Source organism: Alnus glutinosa, chromosome 9 (assembly GCF_958979055.1).
Source record: "Alnus glutinosa chromosome 9, dhAlnGlut1.1, whole genome shotgun sequence".
Taxonomy (NCBI): Eukaryota; Viridiplantae; Streptophyta; class Magnoliopsida; order Fagales; family Betulaceae; genus Alnus; species Alnus glutinosa.
This window is the reverse complement of record NC_084894.1, coordinates 1,709,661-1,737,593: the sequence shown is the minus strand read 5'-3', so window position 1 is coordinate 1,737,593 and position 27,933 is coordinate 1,709,661. Positions and strand designations below refer to the sequence as shown.

At 36.4% G+C, this 27,933-nt stretch overlaps 2 protein-coding genes across 3 annotated transcripts; one reads left to right on the top strand and one right to left on the bottom strand.

Annotated features, from left to right (window-relative positions):
• Window positions 1-6,309: 6,309 nt before the first annotated feature.
• LOC133877542 (G-type lectin S-receptor-like serine/threonine-protein kinase LECRK3) lies at window positions 6,310-9,259 on the bottom strand. Of its 2 annotated transcripts, none has more exons than XM_062315885.1 (3): window positions 8,174-9,251; window positions 7,073-7,949; window positions 6,310-6,991 (listed from the first exon to the last, which is right to left on the bottom strand). In XM_062315885.1, exons 1-3 carry the CDS (start codon window positions 9,114-9,116, stop codon window positions 6,400-6,402), a joined length of 2,412 nt encoding a protein of 803 aa, XP_062171869.1. In that variant the 5' UTR covers window positions 9,117-9,251; the 3' UTR covers window positions 6,310-6,399. The 2 variants fall into 2 exon arrangements, with proteins under 2 accessions (XP_062171869.1, XP_062171870.1); XM_062315886.1 differs by having other exon boundaries at window positions 6,702-6,991; window positions 7,089-7,949; window positions 8,174-9,259.
• A 14,612-nt stretch (window positions 9,260-23,871) lies between these two features.
• On the top strand, window positions 23,872-26,400 carry LOC133877650 (G-type lectin S-receptor-like serine/threonine-protein kinase RLK1). Its single transcript, XM_062316040.1, has one exon. The coding sequence runs from the start codon at window positions 23,872-23,874 to the stop codon at window positions 26,272-26,274; it is 2,403 nt and encodes an 800-aa protein (XP_062172024.1). The 3' UTR covers window positions 26,275-26,400.
• The last annotated feature ends 1,533 nt before the right edge of the window (window positions 26,401-27,933 follow it).

The window sequence follows — 27,933 nt, the reverse complement described above, 5'->3', positions numbered from 1 at the left end:
AATTGCTTTTATATATATATATATATATATATATATATATATATATATATATATATATAAAATTAAAAAAATTAAATTACTGGGAGAGGGGCGTCGTTTTGGGCATTGTTGAATGCCCAAAACAACGCCGTTTTTGACAATATATATAACCATCTTTTAGGTTTAGGTTTCATTTCCTCAATTCCTCACCTCTCGTCTCCTCTTGCCGCCGCACAGCCTCACCCCTCACCTTGGCCGCTCACTTCTTTCTTCATTTTCGTTCCCTCACTGCGCCACTTAACCCCCAGAGTACCTCCCTCCCTGCGCCGCTTAACCCAAACTTCTTTCTTCATTTTCATTCATCTCTAACCTCTCACCTTTCAAGCTTTCATGTTTCACCCTCTGGTCAGCGAGCGCTTCAAACCGCAAAAGGTTGGCTAGGTTCCACTCTCGTCCTCTCTCTCTTTCAATTCGTTTTTTCCATTCTCTCGCTCGCTCCCTAGCTCCGAGAGCAATTAGGGTTAAAACTACAAACTGAATTTCAATTCCTAGCAGATCTTTTAGTTTTTGGTTTTGCTTCTCAAGAGGTGGAGTTTTCTTGGTATCTCTCAGACTAAGACTTGAGGAGGAACGGCAAGGCATTGTTAGAAGGAAGGGGATGGAGATCCAGTGCTTCGTCGGTGGAAAGGAACGGCAAGGCATTTCAGGGAAGTATGACTTTTCTTTTTTGTGTGCTCAAGTTCTTTGGTGGATCTTTCTCGAATAATTAGTTTCCTCTCGAACGTTTCATTTCGATTTATTTGGAAGAGGAAAAGAAAAGTGTTTTCTTAAAAATCGAAACATTTTTGTAATGTTTGGGTTTTAGATTTGTTTGTATTTAGTTATTTAGATTTGTAATATTTGGGTTTTAGATTTGTTTGTATTGGTTATTTAGATTTGTTATGTTTTGGTTGTAGTGTTTGGGATTTGGATTTGTATTTGTATTTGAATTTTTGGATTTGGATTTGTTTTATATTTTGGATTTAAAAACTGTATTAAAATCAGCCCAAAAGTGACCAAAATAGGCCCAAAAGTAGCAAAATTTGGCCCAAAAACTAGGGCCAAAACCGGTTGAAAGCCCAAATTAAAAGCGGTCATATAACCGCTGGTTATTTAGTAAATAACCGCTAACCGGCGGTTATAAAAATAACCGCCTCCGCCAAGGCGGTTAGCGGTTGGTAAAATGTAATAACCGCCTAAGCGTTTAGCGGTTAGCGGTTTTAGCCAATATCCACCGGTTATAACCGCTTGTACACCCCTAGCATGCAGTTCACATCGTATCGAAAACTGTTCAAATCAGCCCTTGGGTAATTTCTCTCCATATCCTCTATAATTTTCAGATTACACATCGTGCAAATATGCAATATTTGAATATTGCGAGCCACTCCAAGTAATTTCAGGAATATATGTGTGTTCTCCCTATAAAAAAATGTTGCCGCGTTGCCTTTGAGTAATCCCATTGACTGAATAGCAAATATGCAATATTTGAGTACGTTTTTGGGAAAAAAAAAATGTGGCGTTGGTTGAGGCTGATGGAAGTCACTTTTTCCGTCGGGTCTTACTCATTAAAGAAAAGTTTAAATTTTTGTATATGGAGAACATATTAATTAAATGATTAAAATCAACTATTTTATATTAGTTTAAACACTTAAAGTAAGTGATGATTTGAATAAATGATTATGTTGTTTTTGAGGTTGATGAGGAATGTTATGGAATAATTTATTCTCCATATAATTGTGATTGGATATGGTAGGAGAATATAAAAGATTGTAAAGTTTTATTATAATTGATTATAATCAAATCAGAATTGCATTGATCTTCTCCCATACTTTTTTTTTTTTTTGGATGAACTTCTCCCATACTTTTTTGTATATATTCTTTATATATTCCTATAAATAATTGAAAAATATAAAGTGACTCCTAATTTAAGTGTGTGTGTGTGTGATTAACAATTCACAAAAATATAAATGTGGAAAAATAAATAAGACAGATATTTTAATGACGAAGTAGAAATTTTTATCCAAGAGAAAAACCACTTCGAGACAGCCAAATCTAGGAAATTCACTATTCAAAAGATAAAGCTAGTTACAAGGCAGTAGTACTCACATAACTCGATGCAGTAGTCGTACTTCTAACTCTGACACGTATCTATACATGAAATTATAAACACTTCTTAAACACTCTCTCTTAGCACAATGAAATTTAATACTAAATTTTTTACAAAACAATAGCCTAGAAGCCCCTTTAAATAGACTTTGAAAAACCTATTTTGACACAAACTTGAATTTCTCTAGGCATGGTCCGGACTGGGACAAAGGACGTCCGGACATCAAGCAGCAACCGACTTCAAATAACACGCTTTCTTCATAAGTCTTCGGTGAGTGCGTCCAGATGACGTATCCCTAGCGTCTGGACGGTTGTATGTTGTCTTCACTGTTCCCAGCCTTCAGTTTGCTGTTTAGACTCCTCATCGAACATGAGCTCTTGGGTCTAGGTGTCTGATGGGCTGTCCGGACATCTGTGCGAACATGTGCTCTCTGTGATTGGTGTCTGCTGAGGTGTTTGGACACTTCTTCGAACATTGGTGGGTGTCTGAACGCTTTCTCTGGCCACCCGACGGTCACAACGGAAACCATCTTTGCTGAGCTGTAAGCGCGTCAGAATCTTCTTTGACTACCAGAAATTGCATTTCTTGATACTTGTTATAATGCCTTAGATTTTAAGATATAAAATCTAATATTTTAAAATAGAATTGAAGACCTAATAATAAGGCAAAATAATAAATATGAATATTTATGAAAGTAAATATTCATTTATTAAGAAGCGTTTATAGTTTCAATTTGATAAAAGCTCAAATGGACCTTAAACTTTGGAATAACGAAAATATGGTCAAACGAATCCTGTTTTGTTCGATTCAAAAGCCATAACGCTCTTTTCGAAGTCCTCTACCTATCTTCCAAATTTCATAATTGTTGGACTTCATTTAAGACACAAAAACACTCGTGAAATATACTACCCCTAATTTGAACGAAAATTTAGCGTTAATGATTAATGGGCCCATTTCATTCCTACGTGGACTCAATCCAGCACATGTGAAACCCGATCCATATGAAATAAAAGGACCCAGCCCACACGTTCACCCCTGGCCTTGGGTCTGATTCCTCTCTCAAGCAAAGCTAGTTAGAAAAAATCTGAAAAAAAAAAAAAAAAAAAAAAAAAAAAAAAGCTAGCTAGAAATAGAACTTTAGTTGCTTAAAATACCCTCAGCTGCGTGTAGTACTCCCGAAGACAAGGCATCACCCACGTGCAACCTCCAGCCCTTGACCAGTACTTCTTGAGCAATCTTAAACATCAATACCTAATTACAAGAGAACAAAGTCAAGAAGTAATTAGTTAGAACCCAACCAATAGTTACTTAAGTAGATGAGAGATTTTGGTTGAGTGGTTATTTATTGCTATCGTGACTCACCGTTCAACTTGCTGCCGCCGTCCATAAGCGTTCTTTCCACGAAACTCTCTCAACCTTTGATCAACCTTTGCCAATTGATCTCAACCTCCCGTTTGTCTATAGACAATAAATAGAAGAAGGCACCTCTCAATGCATTTTCACACCTCAGAGAAAGCCAAAGCTCTAGCTCTCTCTATAACTCGACGTCTTTCTCTCCAGAAACACTCTCCTTCTTTGCTTCTCCGTTGCTATTTCTAGCAGTAAGTCGATCGAACGGCTGCTCCTCTCTTCCTCCTTATTCAGTTGTTTTCCTCTTTGCTTGAATGTGTTTCTTTAAATTTACACACTGCTTCTCTCATGCATGTGTTCGACTCCAGTTGAAGAAAAGGAGAAAAAGGAAGATAACAAGGAGACGGCCCTGCTTCACGTTCAGTAGAGAAACATGGCTTAAATCCCTCCTTCTGTTGTCTCCAGATCGAATGTTCAGTCACTTAATATACCCTTGGTTCATGCTCCTGGTCCACGTTGTCTGTGAGTTTTATATATATATATATGCACACTTTTATATATCTTGACAACTAGAATATTTTTAATGATGCCCAAATATTTTAAATTATTAGGCATTAATTTAAAATAATAATGGTGTTATTCTAACCGATTTAAAATGAAAATATTTCTAAAGTGTCGTTATGCTGCCCAAATATTTTAAAATGTTATTATGCATTTAATATATTAATGTCATTATTCTGTTAGATTTTATAAACATTAAAATAAGGTTATTTTATGTAGTTTTTTTTAAAGTATAAAACTCATTAATTATATTAATGATGTTATTAAGTTCATTGGATATAAAAAATTAAGCTATATGTTGACTTAAACCTATTTTGGTATCTCACTGTTTCAGTTAGAATAACTGAAACAATACTTGCTTTAATATTATTTAAATAATGATTTAGTCATTTTGGGTTGCAACACCCTGTTGTAAAATCGATTATGAGTTTCAAACTGATATATCTATTTTGATAAAAAGAATATTATACTATTATGAGATTTGTTTTGATAAATAGATGTTTAAGGGTTTAAATAAATGCCGTGATAATATCCGCATAAAAGATTAGTAATAAAATGTAATTGAACAAATTGTATATGTTGTAATAATATTGAAATAATAAATTATATTAAGGTTTAAAGGTCGGAAATTAAAATAATATTTAAATGTGTTTTTAGTGAATTATACTAGTTTACTATCATTTGTACTAAAATATGTGCAGTGAACATTTAGCTGTCAACACTATTTTAAGAAAATAACTGTGAGTATTTCTTACTAACTGGGGATGATACGTGGTTGTGGTCTTTAGTAATATAGTGATTTCTGTTTTATTTAATTGTATACGAGTTGTTTGGCATTTTATATATTTAATATGTTTTGTTGGAACTACATATATGTTGTTGTTTGCATATTATGCTCTGGTGTATATTTAACGGATATGAGTTATGAATCTGCTAAAGACTAAAAGAAAATGGAGGTATGGCTCTAGTAACATAGGTTTGGCTTCAGTATTGGAAATATGGCTCCGATAATGGAGGTACGGCTCCAGTATAGAAAGTATGGTTCCAATAAAGGAGGTATGGCTTAGTAATAAAAATATATGGCTCTAAATAATGTGTTAACTAGAGGTACCGCTCCAAATAAGTGAAGAATTAAAGTAGATGTATAAATGTGATTGTGTGTATGTGTAAATAATTGTCATCATTTGATTGCCTAGTGTACTTTTTAAATGATTTAGTATTTCATTATGTAGTTGAGGACCGTTGACTCACTTGACCATAGTATAGGATTGTGGTTAACACCACGTACAATCATATGCGAGTTTTTGCAAGAAGGAAGAAAGGACCTGCTAATTTATGTTTATGGACGAGACATTTAGTATGTAAATATTATTTAGGATAAAATGTGGTCGAGTACTATACGTATTATTAGTACTGCATGTGGCACATATGTTATTATTATGGATGTATTTATTATATTAGAACAAATGGTTCGTATTTTTATATATTGAAGTAATTCAGTTAGCTCTAAAGTGTTATGTTTCCAGTTGTTAAGAAAAAAAATATATTCTGTTGCTAATTCTTAACACTGATGATGTCGAAATGTCATGTTGAAATTCGAAATTCTCACTTACGCTTTTCTGTAAAAAGTGAGGCATTCTCTGAATTACGACATTCCTGTTTCAGCAGTACCATAATATGCTAGTGATTTTGTCAACGGAATGTAACTAATAAACTAACATTAATGGCAATCATTTGTATTGTAAATTTATCAAGAGAAATAAGAGTATGATGTAGTCCTTTGGACTTTATCATGTGGATGTAGGTCATAGATCAAACTACGTAAAATTCTTTTGTCTTTATTTTATTATTTCCGCTATTATTTTTATTTTTCTCTGTCATTATCTTTTCTTTCAATATTGGAGAAAATATTCTAAATATCTCTAAAAAATTCTCTAAATTTACGTCATTCCTGTTTCAGCAGTACCCTAATATAGTAGTGATTTTGTCAACAAAATGTAACCAATAAACTAACATTAATAGCTAGCGATAATTTGTACTGTAAATTTATCAACAGAAATAAGAATATAATGTAGTCCTTTGAACTTTATCATGTGGATGTAGGTCATAGACCAAAATTACGTAAAATTCTTTTGTCTCTATTTTATTATTTTCACTATTGTCTTTATTTTTCTATGTCATTATCTTTTCTTTCAAGGAAGAGCACAACTGATGAATATTCCTGAATGTCCAGATTAAATAGGCATAGAGTCTATGTAGACACTAATGTGTATATATATATATATATATATTATACATTCATGAGGACCATTCCTTGATCTTACTCAACTTACTGATAGCACTGACAATCAAACAAAGAGTATTTAATTAGATATTGAACTAGTAAACGAGGATGGCACCGGAGGAACTGAGACTTCAACAGATCCTTCCATCATCTGTACCACTTTCTTCATTGTTGGCCTCACTAATGGATCCCCCTGAATGCACCATATGGCAATCATCACATATTTCTCTACTCTCTCCATGTCATCCATTGCCTTCTCATCATTCGCCACTAGCAGATCCAGTTTCCTCTCGTAGTAGCAATCACATGCCCAATCGGCTAGTATGATCTGATTCTCATCTTCTACCTCCACTTCAAAATTCTTCCTGCAGCAGATGAGCTCTAGCAACACTATGCCAAAGCTATAAACATCTACCTTGACTGTAACAGGCATGTTTCTGAACCATTCAGGCGCTACATACCCTTTAGTTCCCCGGATTCTGGTCGTCGTTCGAGTCTGGTCTGTCTTCAAAAGCTTGGCTATTCCGAAGTCAGAAATTCTAGCTGTCCATGTCTCGTCCAGAAGGATGTTTTGTGGCTTGATATCACAGTGTATGATCCGGCTTCTGCACTCTTCATGCAAGTAAGACAGCCCTCTTGCAGATCCCAACGCAATTTGCATTCTTTGTTTCCTGGTAGAATATAAATTAAAGATTAAATTCATTTATCCGTATCGACGTAAGTTTTTGAGATAAGCAGTGATTTAATAGTACCAGCTAGGTTTTGAACCTCCAAAGAGCAAGCTTGCTACAGAACCATAGCTCATGAATTCATACACAAGAAGCCGGTGCTCCCCCTCGTTGCAGAATCCCAGCAGTTGGACCAAATTTCTGTGATTTGTCCTGCCAATAGCACTCAATTCGGCTTTGAACTCTAGATCGCTTTGTCTCACCATGTTGTTCAACCTTTTAACCGCAACATGGATTATATCATCAGATTCTAGAGACCCTTTGTAAACTGTTGCAAAAGCACCTCTCCCCAGCTCTTCCTTGAATCCATTTGTAGCTTTTCTAAGTTCCTCATAAGTGAAACTTTGCAAGTTTATGCCTGGCATGACTTGGTGTACTTGAAGCACCTCTTGCTTCCAATAATTCAAGCGAAAAATAACCAGAAAGGCTGCCAATAGCAAGAGTAAGTTCAGGAACACCGAGCTGCTTAAGAGCAGAGTTGACCGACCTGCGCTTGAAGGATTCAATGTAGAATTGTCTTTCCTAAATTTGATCAGGGCACTTCCTCTAACACTGAGATCCATCCTCCCATTTGAAAGAGGAATTTTCTTCTTCCAACACTCACCATTTCTGTAAATTGCAGCCGCACAGAAACAGTCTACCAAGCAAGCTTTCTTGCACCAAACCTCAGTTTGGCCTTGAAAATGTTCATAATCATGCCAGGGCCAATCTGTATTTGGCATGCGATGAAAATCAAAATTATCCGTTTCTTCATCACAGCTTTGTGAAATGAAGTTCTGTTTACATCCTTTCATAACGTCATCTGGATCAATGAAGGTGTATCCATTTGGACAATGGCAACTCCGTCTCCCATAATCTCCCAGCTTGCAGTAGCTGTTGAACCCACAAGCTCCGCTACCAGCTGTGTTATAATATAAATTAAATAATTAAATTTATATATTCTTATTGATTTAAACTTTTGAAATTATAGGTGATTTTAATATGGTATCAAAAAAGTCACGAATTCAAACCTTTGACTTTACAATTTACATTTCAATTAAATATTTCATGCGTTTCGAAAAAGTTTGAACCCATGTACATGACAGTGAAAAAAAATGTTAAAATATAAATTAAATTATTAACAACCTGTCTCTCCTCCGATAGAGCAGATATTAGAAGGTATGAAGCTCGACGAAGGGGACCAGATGGGCATAAGCCAATTCCCAGCATCTGCAGTAGTTGTGCTTTTCCGGTATAAATAATGCCTAAAGACTCCATCATATTCAAGAATTGCTCTGTGGTAGTAGTATTTCGGAGAACTAGTAGGTTCTGATATATTCTTTAGTATGCTTCCGCTATTCCCACTAACATATAGAGAGCCAGACTGGTCGAAGACCACCTGAAAGCCAGTGCCTGCAGTTTCACTTGACCAATAAGCAAAGCTAGAAGAATTCAAGGGGAAAGCTCTTGCTTCAAGCACAAGATTTCCGTCCAATTTCAGTGTGAATTGGAACCTTCCATTAGAGTAGTTCCTCTCTGCATAACGAGCAACAAGTTGGCTGTTCTTGTTCATAATCTGTGTAGGTAATATTGTGTCGGTAGGATGATCAAAACTCTGCCATAAATGGTGAGAGTCCTGTCTTGCCAGCACGAAGTTTCCACTGTCAAGCATGGCTCCATAGGCAACTTCTGAACCGTCCCAATTAGCTCGCCATATCTGTTTCCCAGTTGGATCATTGAGCAGAAGTTGGCCGTCTGCGGTAAGTTGAACAACGGATCCTCTTGGGGCTAGATTATTTCCGTTGGCTGACCAGACAACGGTTTTTTCAGGTATGTTGTTGAACCAGATGGCCAGTAGATACCCTCCCTTCCCGATCTGTTGGAAACCAAAAGCAAAGTCACGAGAAAGGGATGCCCAGTAAGAATCTTTGTTCTGCGCAGTCAGGGATGAGCCTAAGGATTTGTTTGTCGAGGTTTGAGCAGTGGCGGAATATGGCACCGATTGAACAAGAAGCAACAACGTGATCAGAGAATATGCTAGTGCTAAAGCCATGGTATGAAAGAGTGCTGTATTTTTCCTGAAAAACATCTACCGTGGAGACATCTTCCGATCCTATTATGAATACATCTTTGAGTTCAAATGAATGTATTCACAAATACGCACGCCAAAAGAAAAAGTAGAAAGAATTGTGTTTTGTTTTTTCTTCGGAGATGTACCTATGAGTCTATGACTAATGACTATTGACTATGGGAAAAGCCATTTCTAAATTTCAGCAAATGTAAAGGTTCTGGCTACTCAAATAATAGCCTCTCCTTTATATCTATAAAATAATAATAATAATAATAAATAACCTCTCCTTTATTTTTAATTTTTTTTAAAAAATAATCAACTTCAAAATATTTTAACTCTTTTCACTTTTTATATCATATCAATAATTTTTTATTACTATTCAAATACAATACAATTTTTTTTTTCTTTTTTTTACTTTTTCATATAAATTATTTCTACTTTATATCACAAGAATCACTTCTTCTTACTATTAAAAAAAAAAAAAAATTTACTCCACTCAATAATCTTTAATTACCAAAAACACCATATCAATATCGTCCTAAGTTAGTATTATGACTTAGTACGTCTGTTGCTGTTGAGAAAAAGGTCACAAAAGCACAAGGCAACAATCTTTGTGTGAAAGTGGGTTTTGCATAATCAATAATCAATAAAAAAAAAAAAAAAAAAAAACAAAAAAAAAAAAAAAAAAAAAAAACAAACAAATAAAAAAAAAAAAAAAAGCACAATAAATCAGCCATAAAAGACAACAAAACAAGACCTTCAATTAAATGAAATGGATGTTATTTATTCATTTTATGATTAGGATTTAAAGTTAATACATCTAATAGTGTACATGATTTGATATTATTTTAAATTTTAAAAAATATGTCAATATTAACTTTATATACACCGTTAGATGTACTAACTTCAAATTCTGACATTTCATTTAAAATGGAAAGAATTAATTTCACTAAATGAAATAGAGCAATCATATGACAAATAACTATTCCAAAAATAAAAATAATTGTTCTATTTTTGTATATGTTCTGTATACCAAATATGACCTTATTCTTTCTTATGTATTTGTGGTGTGGCTGATTGTCGGTCATTCAGATCTAACCTTTTGAGGTGCTGGTTCCGTTGATGTGCTTGCAAGGATATATTTCCAAAAGGAACTACGTACCCCAGTCGGAGCCATTTGCTTTGCCTTTGGCTGTACGTAAATCCCTTTGTGGCCGCTTTGGATGATAATGTTTCTAATCAATTTACTGCTCACATGAGTCATAGGACTTTTGAGGGTTGTGAAAGAGGGAGGACCTTTAACCGCCCCCCTCCTCCCGTTTACGATAGAAAATGCAAATTTATTAAAAAAAGTGTACTTTTACTTTTTATTTTTTTGTCTTTTTTCAATACAATTATATTTTTTTATTATTAAAGAGAGGAGGACCCCCTCTATCACAACCCGACTTTTGATTGTGGTGTGTGAGTTCCCGTCCTTTACGGGCCAAGCAATAGTCTTAATTATACAAAATGAGTAGTTCATATATATATATATATATATATATATATATATATATATATATATATATATATATATATATATATATGTTACCTGTTGGACCAGCAACTTCAGCATTTTAAATTATGGGTATGAGTCCATACCAGTGATTGTGTTAGACTATATAGAAAATAAATTATATTTTTTTTTGTATATTTTATATTTGATTGATATTAAAATATTATCTATTTACATATTAATTGTAATCAAAATTATAGGATTTGATTACCATATATTCTAACCGTTTGTACGTGTGAAAAGTATCTGAAGCTGTCGGCCTTTATTTTTGACTTCGATCTTCAAGTCTTTTTTAGAAGGGCACAATTTTTGACCTTGATCTTCAAGTTTTCAAAAAGTCTTCAAGTGAAGATGAAAATGACTTTATTGATGGCAAAATGGTAAAGGACTCTGTCTAATAGTAGCTAATTTCAGACTGTAGTAAAATTTCTTTGAAGGGCCAAAGTTGAAATAATATAAGACTATTCGTATGGAATAGTCTCTTCTGTTTGGTGTGAGTCTATTTTTTAGAATACTTTTTCCCATTGGAATACCCATTTTCTTACGAAAATTATTACCTATTCCTCTAAAAAATAAGAAAAATAACTATTCTAATGGGAATAGACTAGATTTTTCAAAAAAAACAATTAATTAATTTTTATTCTCTTTTAGTTTCTTTTTTTTTTTTTTTAAAAAAAAAAGGGTGAAAAATCGAAACTCCACCCCCTTAACAGTGGCTGGCCGACCACGGCTCCGAGTGTGATCTCACCATCCCCAGGGCGATTTGGGGGTGGCATAGGCCACCCCGGTTGACCACTCAGGGGGTGGCCGCAGCCATCCCTTGTATATTTCGTGGGTGGCCGAGCACCAATTGTGGTGGTCGGTCACCCTATAGTTTTCAATTTTTTATTTTTATTTTTATTTTATAATTTAAGTTTTTATTTTTATTATTTATTATTTTTAAAATTTATATAATGTAAGGATTTTTTTAGTAATTTTGATTGTATTCCAATTAATATATATTAGTTGTTACCAAACTAAAGATTAAGAATAATCATTCCATTCCATCAGCTTCTATTCTTAGGAATAATTATTCTTTTTCCTAATGGAATAGTCATTCCGCAAACCAAACGATGTTTTAAAATGTTTTTTTAAACAAAATTAAAAGCTTAAAAAAAAACATGCAATTTTTACAAAAAAAAAAAAAAAAGAAAAAGAAAAAGAAAAAAGAAAAATGCTGGAGGGGGGTCATGGCTCCCACCAGCCACCCTCTAGTTTGGTCACTGCCCTTGGATCAATCCACGATCTCCTAGCGTGCTGTAGCTGTTGAACCCGGCCACAAGCTCCACTGCCTGTCTCTTCTATAAGACAATTGCAGATATTAGAAGGTATGAAGCTCGACAATGGGGACCAATTCTCAGCATTTGTAGTAGTTGTGCTTTTCGGGTATACATAATGCCTGAAGACTCCTTCATATTCAAGAATTGCTCTTTGATACAAGTCTGGCGAAGAAAGACCAGGTGATGGCGATATCGTATATAAAGTATGTTTCTAGTACTGTTCGTCGTAAGACATACAGAGCCAGGCTGGTTGAAGACAGTTTTAGTTGACCAGTAAGCAGAATTCAAGGGGAAAGTTCTAGTTTCAGAATAAGATTTCCGTCCGATTGCAGTGTGAACTGGAACCTTCCATTAGAGCAGTTCATTTCTGCATAACGAGCAACAAGTTTGCTGCCCTTGTTCGTAATGTTTGTAGGTAATATTGTGTCAGTTGGATGATCAAAACTCGGCCACAAATAGGCAAAGTCCTTGTTTGCCAGCACGAAGTTCCCACTGTCAAGCATGGCTGCATAGGCAACTTCTGAACCGAGTAAATCAGCTTTCCATATCTCTTTCCCTATTGGGTCATTGAGTAAAATTGGCCATCTGTTGTAAGTTTAACAATGGACCCTCATGGTGCTAGATTGTCTCCATTGGCTGACCAGACAATGGTTTTTTTCAGGTATTTTATCGAACCAGATGGCTGGTAGATACCCTCCCTTCCCAATCTGTTGGAAACCAAAAGCAAAGTCACCAGAAGGGGATGCCCAGTAAGAATCACTGCTCTCCGCTGTCAGGGATGAGCCCAAGTACTCTTGGTTTGTCGAAGTTTGAGCTAGTGGTAGAAATAGAATATGGCACCGATAGAACAACAAGCAACAAGGTGTGAGAATACTCTAGTGCTAAAGCCTAAAGCCATGGTATGAAAGCACTACCAAAAAAAAAAAAAAAAAGGCTTTTTAAGTCGTTTTTATTAGAGCCGTTTTAGGAAAGCGGCTCTAATTAGAGCCGCTTTAGGAAAGCGGCTCTAATTAGAGCCGCTTTTATAAAACGGCTCTAAATAAATTTGAGCCTTTTGATAAAAAAACAGCTCTAATTAGAGCCGTTTTAAATAAAATGGCTCCAATTATTTTGAGCTAGTGTAACAAAAACAGCTCTAATTAGAGCCGTTTTAAAAAAGCGGCTCTAATTAGAGCTGTTTTTATCAAAAGGGCTCAAATTAGAGCCGCTTTTCTAAAAGGGCTCAAATTAGAGCCGTTTTTCTAAAAATGGCTCAAATTAGAGCCTTTTTTTTTTTTTTTTTTTTTTTAAAGTCTCACATAAATCGTACCACGATTGATCATATTAATTGTATCACGAATGATCACAAAAATTCTACCACGATCGATCACATTGATCGTACCACGATCAATCACATAGATCATTCTACGATCGATCATATAAATCATACCACTATTGATCACACATGATCGTACCAAAATTGATCACATTGATCGTACCACGATCAATCATACTTAGATCCTATCATGATCAATCACACTTAGAATCGCTTTTTTAAAAGGGCTCAAATTAGAGTCGCTTTTCTAAAAATGGCTCAAATTAGAGCCCTTTTTTTTTTTTTTTTTTTTTTTTTTTTTTTTTTTTTAAAGTCTCACATAAATCGTACAACGATTGATCATATTAATTGTATCACGATTGATCACAAAAATTGTACCACGATCGATCACATTGATCGTACCACGATCAATCACATAGATCATTCCACGATCGATCACATGATCGTACCACGATCGATCATATAGATCATACCACTATTGATCACACATGATCGTACCAAAATTGATCACATTGATCGTACCACGATCAATCACACTTAGATCCTATCACGATCGATCACACTTAGAGCCGTTTTTCTAAAAAGGGCTCAAATTAGAGTCGTTTTTAATCAAAAGGGCTCAAATTAGAGCCGTTTTTAGTTAAAACGACTCCAATTAGAGTCGTTTTGATAAAAAAAACGGCTCTAATTGCAACAATTAAAAAAAAAAAAATCTCACATAAATCGTACCACAATTGATCACAAAAATTGTACCACAATCGATTACATTGATCGTACTACGATCAATCATATAGATGGTATCACTATTGATCACACATGATCATATTACGATCGATCACACTTAGATCCTACCACGATCGATCACATAGATCCTACCACGATCGATCACATAGATCGTACCACGATTGATCACATAGATTGTACCACGATCGATCACATGATTGTACCACGATCGATCACATTGATCGTACCGCGATCGATCACATAGATCGTTTCACGATCGATTACATTGTCGTACCACGATCAATCACATAGATCGTACCACTATTGATCATATATGATCGTACCACGATTGATCACACGTGATTGTACCATGATAGATAACTCTTAGATCCTTCCACGATCGATCACATAGATCGTACCATAATCGTGGTACGATCTATGTGATTGATCATAATACGGTCAATGTGATGGATCGTGGTACGATCTACGTGATCGATCATGATACGATCATGTGTGATTGATCGTGGTACAATTTAAGTGATGGATTATGGTATGATCATATGATGGATCGTGGTACGATCTATGTGATTGATCGTGATACTATCAATTATGTCAATGTTCTCCCTCAAACTAACAAAAAATGTCAATGTTTCCATTAATGACAAAAATACCATTTATAAAATTATTAATTTTTTTTAAAAATATATAAAATAAATATATATATATATAAAAGATAACAAAAAATTATAGGAAAAATAAATAAATAAATAAATAAAAACTAGTTTTAATTTTTTTGTTTGTTTGTTTATTTATTTTTTATAATTTTCAGTTTATTTTTAAACAAAAATTTGTTTTTAATTTGTTTTTTCCTTTTTTATTTAATTATTTTTAATTTGTATACATTTTTTATAAATTTTTTTTTTTTTTTTTAAATTATTTTTGTTGGAGCCCTTTTAGGCAAAAACGACTCAAATTTGGAGTCGTTTTCTCCTAAAACGACTTCAAGATTTTCGTGTCCCGCGCACCTCTCCAAAACGACTCCAAGTTGGGAGTCGTTTTCGGACAAAACGACTCCAAATTTGAGTCGTTTTTGCCTAAAAGGGCTCCAACAAAAATAATTTTTTAAAAAAAATAAAAAAATTATAAAAAATATATACAAATTAAAATAATTAAAGAAAAAAGGGAAAAACAAATTAAAAACAAATTTTTTTAAAAAATAAACTGAAAATTATAGGAAAAATAAATAAATAAATAAAAACTAGTTTTAATTTTTTTTTTTCGTTTATTTATTTATTTTTTATAATTTTCAGTTTATTTTTAAACAAAAATTTGTTTTTAATTTGTTTTTTCCTTTTTTCTTTAATTATTTTTAATTTGTATATATTTTTTATATATTTTTTATTTTTTATTTTAAATTATTTTTGTTGAAGCCCTTTTAAGAAAAAACGACTCAAATTTGGAGTCGTTTTGGAGGGGGTGCGCGGGACACGAAAATTTCGTGTCCCGCGCGCCCCCTTATCATTTTGTTCAAACAGTTTCAAACATTTTTTATTTCTTTTTCTCTCTTATTAAATGAGCCCACTGGCACTGCCCCACACGGCCACACTGTTCTTTTCTCTCTTCTTTCTTTTTCTTCTTTCTTCTTTCTTCTCTTCTCGCCTGAACCCAGAGATATGAAAAGAGAGAGTTTGAGAGAGGGTGAGACTGAGAGATGGAGATCCAGAGAGAAAAGAGTTTGAGAGAGGGTGAGACGGAGAAGAAGAGATCAAGAGTGAGGGAGTTCGAGAGAGAGAGCTGGGAGCTAGGAGAAACGCCGCCGGTAGGAGCAGAGAGGAGATCCGGCAAACCCGTGTCCCAGATCGGCGAACCCGTGACCCAGATCGGCGAACCCGCCAGTGACCCAGATCGGCGAACCCGTGACCCAGATCCGGCGAACCAGCTGTAGCAGCCGACTCCCTCACCTTGATTTCCTCCGGATTCTCCTCAGTCGCCTGACAGCATCGACTTGATTTTTGCAGAATCTCATCCCTGATTTCCTCTTCTTTATTTCCATGTTTTCTCCATATTTTACTACATGATTCATGGGATGTGCTCCCCTCAATGGGCCTATATATTGTTCACTCTTGTAATTGAAGAATGTAACGAAATCAGTGAAGATGTAGTCTTTTTATTTTTCCTCTTTGTTTCTCTGAATTTGTTTGTTGGTGTTTTTTGCTCTGGCCATGGCAGAGTTTTGTTTTTGTGGTGTTTTGTTAACTTTTGTTGCTAATTGCGTGTGGTTGTAGTCATTGAGTCCAGCTCATTGGTGTTCCTGACTAGAGGGATTTTTCATCGGATATATATAGTGTACATAAAAGGGGTTTTGATTTTTTTTTTTGTTTAATTTTTTTATTTAGAGTCGTTTTAGAGATTCTAAAACGACTCCAAATTTTTTTGTAAATAGTTTTTTATTTAGAGCCGTTTTAGGGACCCTAAAACGGCTCTAAAAAAATTAATGTTTTCTTTTTTTAAAAAAAAAAAAAAAAATTTAGAGCCGTTTTAGGGTTTTTAAAACGACTCCAATTATTTAAAGTCGTTTTTGTCCAAAACGGCTCAAATCGATTTGAACCCTTTTTACAAAAGCGGCTCAAACCGGTTTGAGCCGTTTTTGACAAAAACGACTCTAAATAATTGGAGCCGTTTTAAAAAGCGGCTTAAACCGATTTGAGTCGTTTTTATTAAAACGACTCAAATTGGAGTCGTTTTAGTGAAAAACGGCTCAAACCGAGACTTTAATACTTGATATGTTGAGCCATTTTGAAAACGGCTAAAAAAAAAGGGCTCAAAACATTTAGAGCCATTTTTAGGCCTTAAAACGACTTTAAAAAAAGGGCTCAAAACTTTTTTTTTTTTTTTTTGTAGTGAAGATAGAGTTTATTGTGCAGGAAATAATGGTTGTTAATTATAAATTGAATGCGAAAAGACATCTACTGGACTTCATTATATATTGCTTTCAATTACGGGAAGAAGTCCAAATGCATCAATTCTAAAGATTAATTAGGTTACTTTTAACGTGGATTAAGATCCGGTGAACTACGAATAAAATAATTTTTATTTTGGCCATTCATTTCAGATTATGACAACAAATAAAATAAGAAAGAAATATGGGGTGCCTGTTTGGTGGCCGAACCAACATAAATAAATAATAAAAAAATGATTTGAGAGAATGGTTTGACCACCCTTTGGCCGAATTTGGCTATGGGGTGGTTTGACCACTCAAGAGCCATGCATTTAAGCTATTCTTTTTTATTGTTTTACGAAAAGTGTAATGAGTTAGGGAAAGCGTTAGTTAGACCTGCACTATCACATCTTGGAACCAAGCTAATTTTGGAGTAGTTTTGTGGTAATGGAACCAACCAGCAAAACACATTAAAGCTGGAAATACCAATGCACCAATTGCGGTACAAGAGAGTTGTACTACTCCTCTAAATTAACTACCCTTATTCTAGATGCTTGCCAAATCTTTTATTTTATTTTTTTTTCTTTAAAAAAAAAAAACGAAAAAGAAAAGAAAAGAAAAGGTTATTTGTATTCTTCATAAACCTCCGCCTACATCACCATTCAATATTTCTTGGCCTACTATTTGCCAAACCACTTGGGCACCGGGTCCTTTACTCCCACAGCATCTAGGGTTCCCACCTAAAAAAGAACTAGTTAATTTAGAACTTCTTATAATCACTTATAACTAGTAAGTAAACAATGTGGAACTTCGCATTCATGAGTGTCTTTATAAATCACTCACTCTATTTGAGTTACTCATTTTCCCAATGTGAAACAAGGGTGTTACAATATCATGGGACTAGTGGGTTATGAGTCCACCATGCTTTCACTGCACTTTATAATTAAAGTGATTATAAGAAAGTTCTAAATTGATTAGTCATTTTAGAGTGATACCGTAAATTTAACTATCGTTTTTCCTAAGTCGATACAAAATGAATGCCCCAAAGAAAACCTATTCATATTGCACTAGATTTGAGTCCCTTTTATTTTGATAAATTTAGAACTTGTTAGGTTTTAGTGGGGTTAAATACAAAAAAGCCCTCAAACTACCACCAGTTCTCTGGATGGCCCTTCAAACTACCAGTACTTGCAGTCCGGCCCCCCAAACTACCAATTGTTTATATTTTGGCCTCATCCGTCACTTTGTGCCGTCTAAGTGGACAGAAACTGAGTCACCTGCAAGGCATGTGACTCTTTTAGCCCGAAAATGCCCTTCTCCTTGTGGTTTGAAATTTCAAAAATGTCCTTGGAAACAATACATATATGCGAATTGCGACACGAACAACGACACAACCTTGGCCGTCGAATTAGAAGACGAACTCTAAGCAGATGTGAACCACCTCCACTGCCTTGAAGCTTTTGCTCCCACCATTACTGCTAACGTCGCCCATGCCTTGCCCATTCATCCCTCCCCCTGCCTTCTTAGCTCTAAAGAAATTTGATTTAAATGATGACTTCATTGATGAAGGAACTATAACCTGTAGGGGTATGAGATATTGTCTTTTTCCCGGGCTTTTCCAGCGACCCAGTGTAGTTGGGGACAACACTGACACATGTTCAACATGCATGCATGTGAATTGAGGTGGCTGCCATCTACACCTCTTCTCAAAGACAGTCATCTACACTGTTTCTAAGCTACGTATGAGAAAAAGACATGCACCAAACTCACTCACTCATGAAAAACAACCACGTACGCTAAATAAGAGACAATAACACATGTCCACCATGCATGCACAATACAAAATACCCGAAAACAAAGCTAGACTAGTAATCTTGTGGCAGTTCTACACGTTCCACCACCTTCTTCTACACCTCTTCTTCCACTGCCTCCGCCTCTACCGCTTCCTTGATACTCAAAGACAGATCATCAGACTCCCTCCTCATCAAGAACCTCCCAATGGGCAAAACCCACTTGACAACGTCATGCATCTTTACAGTATCTTTGCGGGCACCATCTTCCAACAAAGAAGAGTCTTTCAGATTTTAAATCAAAGCAATTCCTCTATTGATTGAATCATCATAGTTTTCTTGTTCATCTATCAAACCTTCTGCAACCCAGTATTGTATTAGTTCACTTATTTCAATTGAAAAGTCCTCAGGAAAACAAAGAAGAGCAGAGGAAACAAGGTTTTATGTTTTTGCCTTCTAATGAGTCGTAACTCCATTTCAAAGGCTTATAGAGCTTATCCTAGACAGTCGACACCTCCTGTATATGGCACCGACCTTTGCAACTCATTTAAGGCATATTTTCACATCTAGACCATAGTTTTTCCTCCCATAGCAGTTCCCATGCCCATGATTGCCAAAGGCAATCCACAACATCTTTTAGCAATTGCTTCTGCAATTTCCTCCCAAACATCACCTAGATTGAGTAGAAATTTTTCTTCCTTCTCAAGTCCTTGATAAAGTCAATAGCCATTCGCTCCAAGCTTTCGTCCATTGTCGCCTCCAAATTCAATCTTTGAGCTACTTGTGTCTTGACCTTTTTTATGTCCAAATTGAAACAGTAACCCATATGACGACGCCAAAAGACTGCATTGAAGAAATACACTCATCAAGAACCCCATCACTATGTAGAAGCCTTCGTCGTGGAAGTAGACCAAGATGGGGAGCTTTTGGTTTTGGGCGGCCGTTTGATCGAGTGTAGGTAGGTAGAGATGAGTAGAGATGGAGGGATCATGTGAAATGGTGATGTCTTTTGATGTGGACGAAAGGGAGAAGCTATGTGTCTAGGTTGTGATTCTCTTCAACAGCTAGTAGCCGTTGCTCGGTTGTGATTCTCTTTAACTTTTCTAAGTTTTGTGTAGACGTGCACTAGCCTCTTAACTCAAACAAGTTTAATTGAAATGGTGCGTTTTTGTACTATAGTAAAGGCAAATGTTTAAACAGCAACGTTTGTAATTACTGTGGATCGTCTTCTTCGTGAGAATTGTTTGCATGTGTAAAACCTTCACTACAATGGCTGTTTCGTCTAGAAGAACTCCACTATAGACACGTCCATAGCTTCTCTTAGGCCATCTCCAGCAGAGTGGCTAGTTTAGCTGAAATGGGTAAATTTAACTTTTTTTGCTCTTTTCTCCTCTCCAGCAGAATGGCCAAAATAAACATTTTCATCTAACATTGAACAGTGAATAGGCAGAGTTGCCTATTAACTGTTCACCCAAGTTAAAATTTTTTATTAATATTTTCTCTCTCCCCCCTCTCCCTCTTCGTCCCACTGTCCCTCAACTCCCTCTCCAACGATCTCTCTCCGTCATCCCCATCTCCCGGCGATCGGAGATCCAGATGTTAGACTTCTTGCCGAGGTAGGAGCTTCTTGCGGAAGCGGCGGAAAACGGCGGCGTCAAGGACGTCGATGTTGTCAGGGGGAGGCGAGCGGCGCATCTGGGCGCTGGCCAGGTGGAGCACCAGGTGCTCCCGCTGGTTCCGCACGGCTCTGATTCCGTTGGGCTGGTTCCGCACGGCTCCGATTCCGCTAGTGCGGTCCGCGGCTGGGCCAGAGAAGGCCGCTGCCGGTGGCTCATGGCATAGGGGAGATCTGAAATACGATGGGGTTGGCCGGTTGATGGGGTTGGCCAGGTGGAGCACCAGGTGCTCCCGCTGGTTCCGCACGGCTCTGATTTCGTTGGGCTGGTTCCGCACGGCTCCGATTCCACTAGTGCAGTCCGCGGTTGGGCCGGAGAAGGCCGCTGCCGGTGGCTCATGGCATAGGGGAGATCTGAAATACGATGGGGTTGGCCAGGTGGAGCACCAGGTGCTCCCGCAGGTTCCGCACGGCTCCGATTCCGCCAGTGCGGTACGCGGCTGGGCCGGAGAAGGCTGCTGCCGGTGGCTCATGGCATAGGGGAGATCTGAAAAATGATGGGGTTGGCCGGTTGATGGGCATGGGGACGGATTCGACGGAAGAGAGAGAAAGAAAATAAAACAATTAAAAAATATGATAAAATAATATTTTATGGAAATGAAGAGTAGAATAAAGTGTATTGTTGGAGTGTTTTTAACTGTTGGAATAGTTAAAATAAATATTTGTAGTTTTTGAATAGCTACTTTAACTTTACCTGCTAGAGATAGCCTTATGGCCTTAAAATGACAGGCATAAGATTCTTGTCCATACGTGGAAGCAAGATGCGGCTAATCACGGGCTTACAAAGACTGGGCTTCTAGCTCTGGTCCACCATCGGCAGTTATGCGTCACCAACTTTTTATATACTTGCATGGAACACCCAGATGTGAAAAGCTCCTTGTTGTAAAGCACCTTCAACCTTTCTTTTCTTGCAGATGTTCACGAGCCCACATGGTCCACGCTGGCTCTAGGGTGGGACCACGCTGACCCCTTTGAATAAAAGGAATCAAAGATGCAAGGATGGAGGAGCTCTAGGGAAAGGACCGGTTCGAGTTTAAACTTGACCGTTGGTTCGATGGGATCAATGCCGGTGGAGAGCTGAAATAGGTGAGTCCGTACAAGTTTCCGGTTTTCCAGGCTGGTTCGAGGGTGTGTCTCGGGAAGAAGATGGCCTTTATACAGATGAAGTATGTGGTGTCTACGATTCTGAGGCAGTTCCAGTTCAGGCCGAGGCCGAGGCCGATGCCGAACACCCTTCATCTGTGACAATATGAGATTGAAAAATACAAAAAAGTTAAAGTTAAAACTCAAAATAACCGGATGACTTTCAAACGTGAAGAACAGGGCATTTTCGGGCTAAAAGAGTCACGTGCCTTGCGGGTGACTCGGTTTCCGTCCACTTAGACGGCATAAAGTGACGGATGGGGCCAAAAAATAAGCAATTGGTAGTTTGGAGGGCCGAACTGTAAGCACTAGTAGTTCGGGGGGCCATTCGGAAAACGGGTGGTAGTTTGAGAAGCTTTTTTGTATTTAACCCGATTTTAGTGTTAGCCTATTTAGTGATCAAAACAAGTGTTGTAAGTCTCTTTAATACTTAGGTGTTTAGGGGTTCTTAGTTGGAATTGTGTGAGTGAAGTTTCATACTCGCATATGCAAATGCGTCAAAAAATCCGTCTTGATATGACAGTTCCAAAAGAGTTATCGAGAGCCTCGTTAGTAACGGCATCAACAAGCCGTCCTAACATGAGTAGTTTAGAGGAACCACCAAGAGCACCATTTGCAAGCCATTCTCACGTTGATTGATAAGAAGACTTACATGATATGCTCGATCCACGTACCCTTAGATCAATTTTAATTATTAAAAATAAAAAAAATAAAAAAAAAATAAAAAATTAAGCGTAAATTGAGCATGCCACGTCAGCTGAAAATGCTAAATAACATTTCTCTAAAAAAATAAAAAATACAAAGTAAAAAATAAAAATTTAGACTATTAACCCCTATCCAAAATATTTTTGGCCGTTGGCTCTAGTCCAAGAAAACTTCCAGCTTCGTCCGTGAATATGACACTTAATTGAGTAAAAACAACAAAACGGATCAGGTGTGACCTGGTTCGTTGGAAGTGTACGTATAAATACATTTCTATCGACTATGACTCATGAAAAAAAAAAAAAAAAAAAAAAAAAAAAAAAAAACTGTAGCGAGTTGGATGCCAACCGGATGGGACACGTACAAAACAGGCTATAGCTCCACTTAGCCTAACAACATGATTGATGATGAGTGCAATGCATAGCCATGGCCTCAATCAAGATAGAGTAGTGCCGGGAAGAAGTAAAATTTTTGGAATTGATCCGAAAATTTTGTTTATTAATGGTATTTTTGTAATTATAAATAATTACAAAAATACCATTAATAAGCAAAATTTATAATTACAAAAATGCCATCTATAAGCAAAATTTTCGAAAGAATTTCAGAAATTTTACTTCACTCAAGAATTACCCATCAAGATATATCTTTTCTGCCACATTCTTCTCCATATTCGAACTGAAATGTTCTTGATCATCGACTATAGGAAAGAGAGTTGGGGTCACCTACGGGCTACGTCACCGCGCGCCACAGTAAGTCAAGTCACAATCCATCCATGGAACTTTCCGCCTGTTTGCCTGAGTATATAGCGTCATCGACTTTTGAATGGCCACATATTCATATTGTATATTCGTCAAAGTCTTGCATTGAATATTAATACCTTTACAATTACGTTTGAAAAATGCTTAATTAGCCACAATTTCAACGACTATAAAATGAGTTCTTTTCAAATACGTACGGTTCCGAAGTGTGGTTCGGTCCTGAACAAGTTAGTGTTGTGCAAAATTCAAACTTATATGGAGAGAAAGTTATAATAACGTACACAAGAGACATAAATTATAAGTACTCAAGAGACATAAATTATAAGATGATAAATTAAATTTATTGTTGTTAATATAGAATTAGTAGAGGAAACTTGTAACGTTCAGTCTTGTATATAGTTCAATAAATTAAAAAAAAGATGTACATAACTAAGAAAAGATTTGATGTATGGACGTAGGCCATAAACTATAGGCCGAACTACCTTAATTCTCTGTCGACTCTCTTTTTTATTCTCATCTCTTTCTTAAATTATATATTCTATCTTACAACCTGCACCTATGTGCTTTAACCATTAATTTCTTTAAAAATTTAATTTAATAAAAATAATTTATTTCATCATTTAATTTAATTAATATATTAATACGATAGTTCATGAATATCAGAATGAGCAGCACCATGAGAAATTGGAAAGTCTTAGACGCGCGTTGTATTAGTCTTTGGTGGACTTTGAATATTTTAACACTTATTACAAGTCATTGAAAGCATCGTGATCTCCGGCCCGTATGTATATATAAATAACGTTCTTTGAATTTATCTTCATTCATGTGATTGAATGAATCCAAACAATTCTCACAATGCCTTCTGTTAATGTATTTCGCCTTGTCTTCTTTCTCCTCTTGCTGCCCATTTTTGCTGTTGCTCAGAATCGTAACATAAGCGTGGGAGACTCTCTCACTACAGATGATGTAGCTGCTCCATGGCTTTCCAATTCTAGTGATTTTGCTTTCGGGTTTCGCCAACTCGACAATAAGGATGATCACTTCTTGCTTGCCATATGGTATAACAAAATACCAGACAAAACTATAGTTTGGTATGCAAATGGAGACAATCCTGCGCCAAGAGGATCCAAAGTTGAGCTAACTCCTGACCGTGGGCTAACACTCAACAATCCTCAGGACGAAGAACTATGGAGATCGAAATTCACAAGGGGTGCAGTTGCCTTCGGCATACTGAATGATACAGGCAACCTCGTGCTTGTAGATGAAAATTCTGAAAACTTATGGGAGAGCTTCAAAGATCCTACTGATACGTTGTTGCCTACTCAAATAATGGAGAGAGGTGGGGTTCTTTCTTCCCGACTTCAAAGAAACAACTTCAAACGGGGAAGGTTCCAGTTTCGCTTGCTTCATGATGGAAATGCTGTGCTCAATCCCATAAATATGCCCAGCAACTATACTTATGATGCGTACTATCTTAGTTTCACTTACGATCCTGCCAATGAATCAAATTCTGGTTATAGATTGATCTTCCATGACTCTGGTTTCTTATACATAGAAAGAATGAGTAGAGAAAGATCCTATATTACAGAAGAGAATGAGATAGCCCCAGCTACAACGCACTATCACAGAGCAACTCTTAATTTTGATGGCGTTTTAACCATTAGTCAGCACCCGAAGAATCCCACAGCCAACGATAGCTGGACTGAAAATCGAAGCATACCGGATAATATTTGCCTCGATTTGATAACTAACATGGGTAGCGGGTCTTGTGGGTTTAACAGTATCTGCTCACTCGGGAATGATCGAAGGCCGAGTTGTAAATGCCCACCATCATTTTCTTTGATTGAAAATGATCCGTATGAAAGCTGCAAGCCTGATTTCATACAAGGCTGTGAAGAAGATGGGAAAAGTCCACCAGAAGCTTTATACGAAATAGAGACACTACCAAACACTGATTGGCCTAACAATGACTTTGAGTTGTTTAAGCCTTATAATGTTGAGGACTGCAAAGCATCTTGCTTGCATGATTGCCTATGCGCTGTGGCCATATATAGAGACAACAGCTGTTGGAAGAAGACGCTACCGCTCTCGAATGGAAGATACGATAGGGACACCAAGGGAACGGCTTTCCTTAAGGTAAGAAAAAACAATTCCACGAGGCAAAACCCTTCAGCTCAGGTAATTCCGGATGCAAAAGACCAGGACACATTGATTATTGTGGTATCAATCCTACTGGGTAGTTCTGTGTTTGTGAATTTCTTATTGGTAGGTGCAATTTGTTTGGGTTTTTTGTTCTACTACAAAAAGAAGATGAAAAGAATTTGTCAACTACATCATGAAGGTGTTGTGGAAAGGAATTTGCGCCAATTCACCTACAAAGAGCTGATTGAGGCGACAAATGGGTTCAAGGAAGAACTAGGAAGAGGATCCTGCGGAATTGTTTATAAAGGAGAAGTAGAAACCGTTCGTGTTGCTGTCAAGAAGTTAGACAGAGTGTTTGAAGACAGCGACAAGGAATTCAAAACTGAAGTGAATGTGATAGGCAAAACGCATCACAAGAATCTGGTCCGGCTGCTTGGGTACTGCGCTGAGGGACAGCATCGTATGCTAGTGTATGAGTTCTTGAGCAATGGCACTTTAGCTACCTTCCTTTTCGGGGATTTCAAACCCAGTTGGAACCAGAGGACTAATATCGCCTTCGAGGTTGCAAGAGGACTATTTTACTTGCATGAAGAATGCAGCAGCCAGATTATTCATTGCGATATAAAGCCACAGAATATACTCCTTGATGAGTATTACAATGCTCGCATCTCCGACTTTGGATTGGCAAAGCTTTTATTGATGAATCAAAGCCAGACCAAAACAAACATTAGAGGTACCAAAGGGTATGTTGCACCTGACTGGTTCAGGATCTCTCCAATCACTGTGAAGGTTGATGTCTATAGTTTCGGTGTCCTGCTGCTAGAGATCATTTGTTGTCAAAGAGCTGTGGATATAGAGGTTGGCGGAGAGAGGGGTGTTCTAACTGATTGGGCCTATGACTGCTATCAGGAAGGCAGGCTGGACGCTCTAGTTGTAGATGATGCAGAGGCCCTCAATGACATGAAGCAGCTGGAGAGGTTTGTGATGGTTGCCATGTGGTGCCTCCAAGAAGACCCCTTTCTGAGACCCACCATGAAGAAGGTGATGCTTATGCTTGAAGGAATCGTTCAAGTTTCTGTTCCCCCAAGTCCATGCCCATTTTCTTCCATCAGCTGAAAGCTTCCCTTGTTCTTGCAATTGTCCTCCAGCCGGCCAATTTTTGCTGTCTTTCTTAATTTACCATTATTCTATCATGGCTGGTAGTTTGTTTTGTTGTGTGTTAGAAGCTGTCTATTGTTGTAATTGTAGTAGAGATGTTCCATGAATTTTCCATGAGCCATCCAATTCAAAAATTGAATTATCTTGCAATAAAACTCTATCAGTTCCAGATTTGGTTGCATGCATCCACTCATCCACAGGATCCACTTTTAGGGCTCCAAAAGCCTCCTGAATCCTGATTATATAAGTTTAATTACCAGCTACATTTCTTGAAATATTAGAATAATCACATGACAATTTTATAAAAATATATAAAAATCACACGCTTTAAAAATATATATTAATTAAATAAACTGAGTTGAATAAATTTCTTCCGACTTCTCATTCATAATTTTACTTGACCTAAATTCAGAGATTTTAGCTTTAAGGTTGACTGATTCTAAGACGTTGCCACTAAAACCCAAGAACATTTCCATGTACTTCGGAAGCTTCGGTACCTCTACATGATGAGTGCATGCATTGCAAAGCCATGACCTCGATCATGATCTTTTCTGCCACATTCTTCTCCATATTCAAACTCTTCCGAAAAACATTTAATTTTGTTAATCATGGAATTTATTTTTTATACACTGCACAGTCATATATTTTTAGTTCATTAGTTAAAATCACTGCTAGGATATTATTATTATTATTTTCTAACTCAGACTCTATTAAAAGTTGAAAGGAAATTTTAAAAGATTATTCTCGATGAAACTTTGACTAAAAATTCTTTAAAAATTAAAAGAAATTTCAATACTTGCTACTTTTTGTTTACCTAGTAAAACTGTAAAAATGTTACGAGAAATGTTAGAATATTTATCGTGGTCTTTCTTGAATTCTTTTTTACTGGCATGATACTTACTTTATTTTGAATAAAAAAAAAATTACAATTTAATTTATCTCTCATACTATTATTAAAAAAATAAAATGTCATATCAACCTAAGACTCAAAAAGGACAACAGTTGTTGCTCTAGCATTTACCGGGATAGGAATGATAATTGGATTATGACTTTTACTTCAATTCAACTTGGAGTAGAGTCTTAAATTATATTTATTGAGATAAATGATACCTAATTTATCGGGAATAACTGCTAAGTGTCTATCTTCTGAGATTGGACTTTCCGAGAGTTCTATTGTCTCCTCCTTGGACCAGGCTGAGTGAAATTTATTCCCAATAAACTTCATTTTTTTTTAAGATGTTTGTCATATATTAAAAGAATAGGAGTTTTTTTTATATATTTTTTAAGCAAATATGTCACGGTTAGATTAATATTTAACTGATTAAATTTAATATTTTCATCTCTTTGGATTCTTGATATAATTAGCAATTTATCATGCTATCAGAGAGTCAAGCCATAGGTTAAAAGAAGTGGTAGATATATATGTATATACGATTTTGCACTGTCCAATGGTTTTTGTACCAATCACAAAATAAATAAATTGACTCTTATCAATTGGGGCCAAAAAAATGATTAGATTTGGTTGCTCGATCTCCTGTGGAGATTACCCTCCATTTCCTTTCCAGTACTCTATGCTTTGAATGATCAGTACCAAATGCCAACCTCTACCGAGAGAAT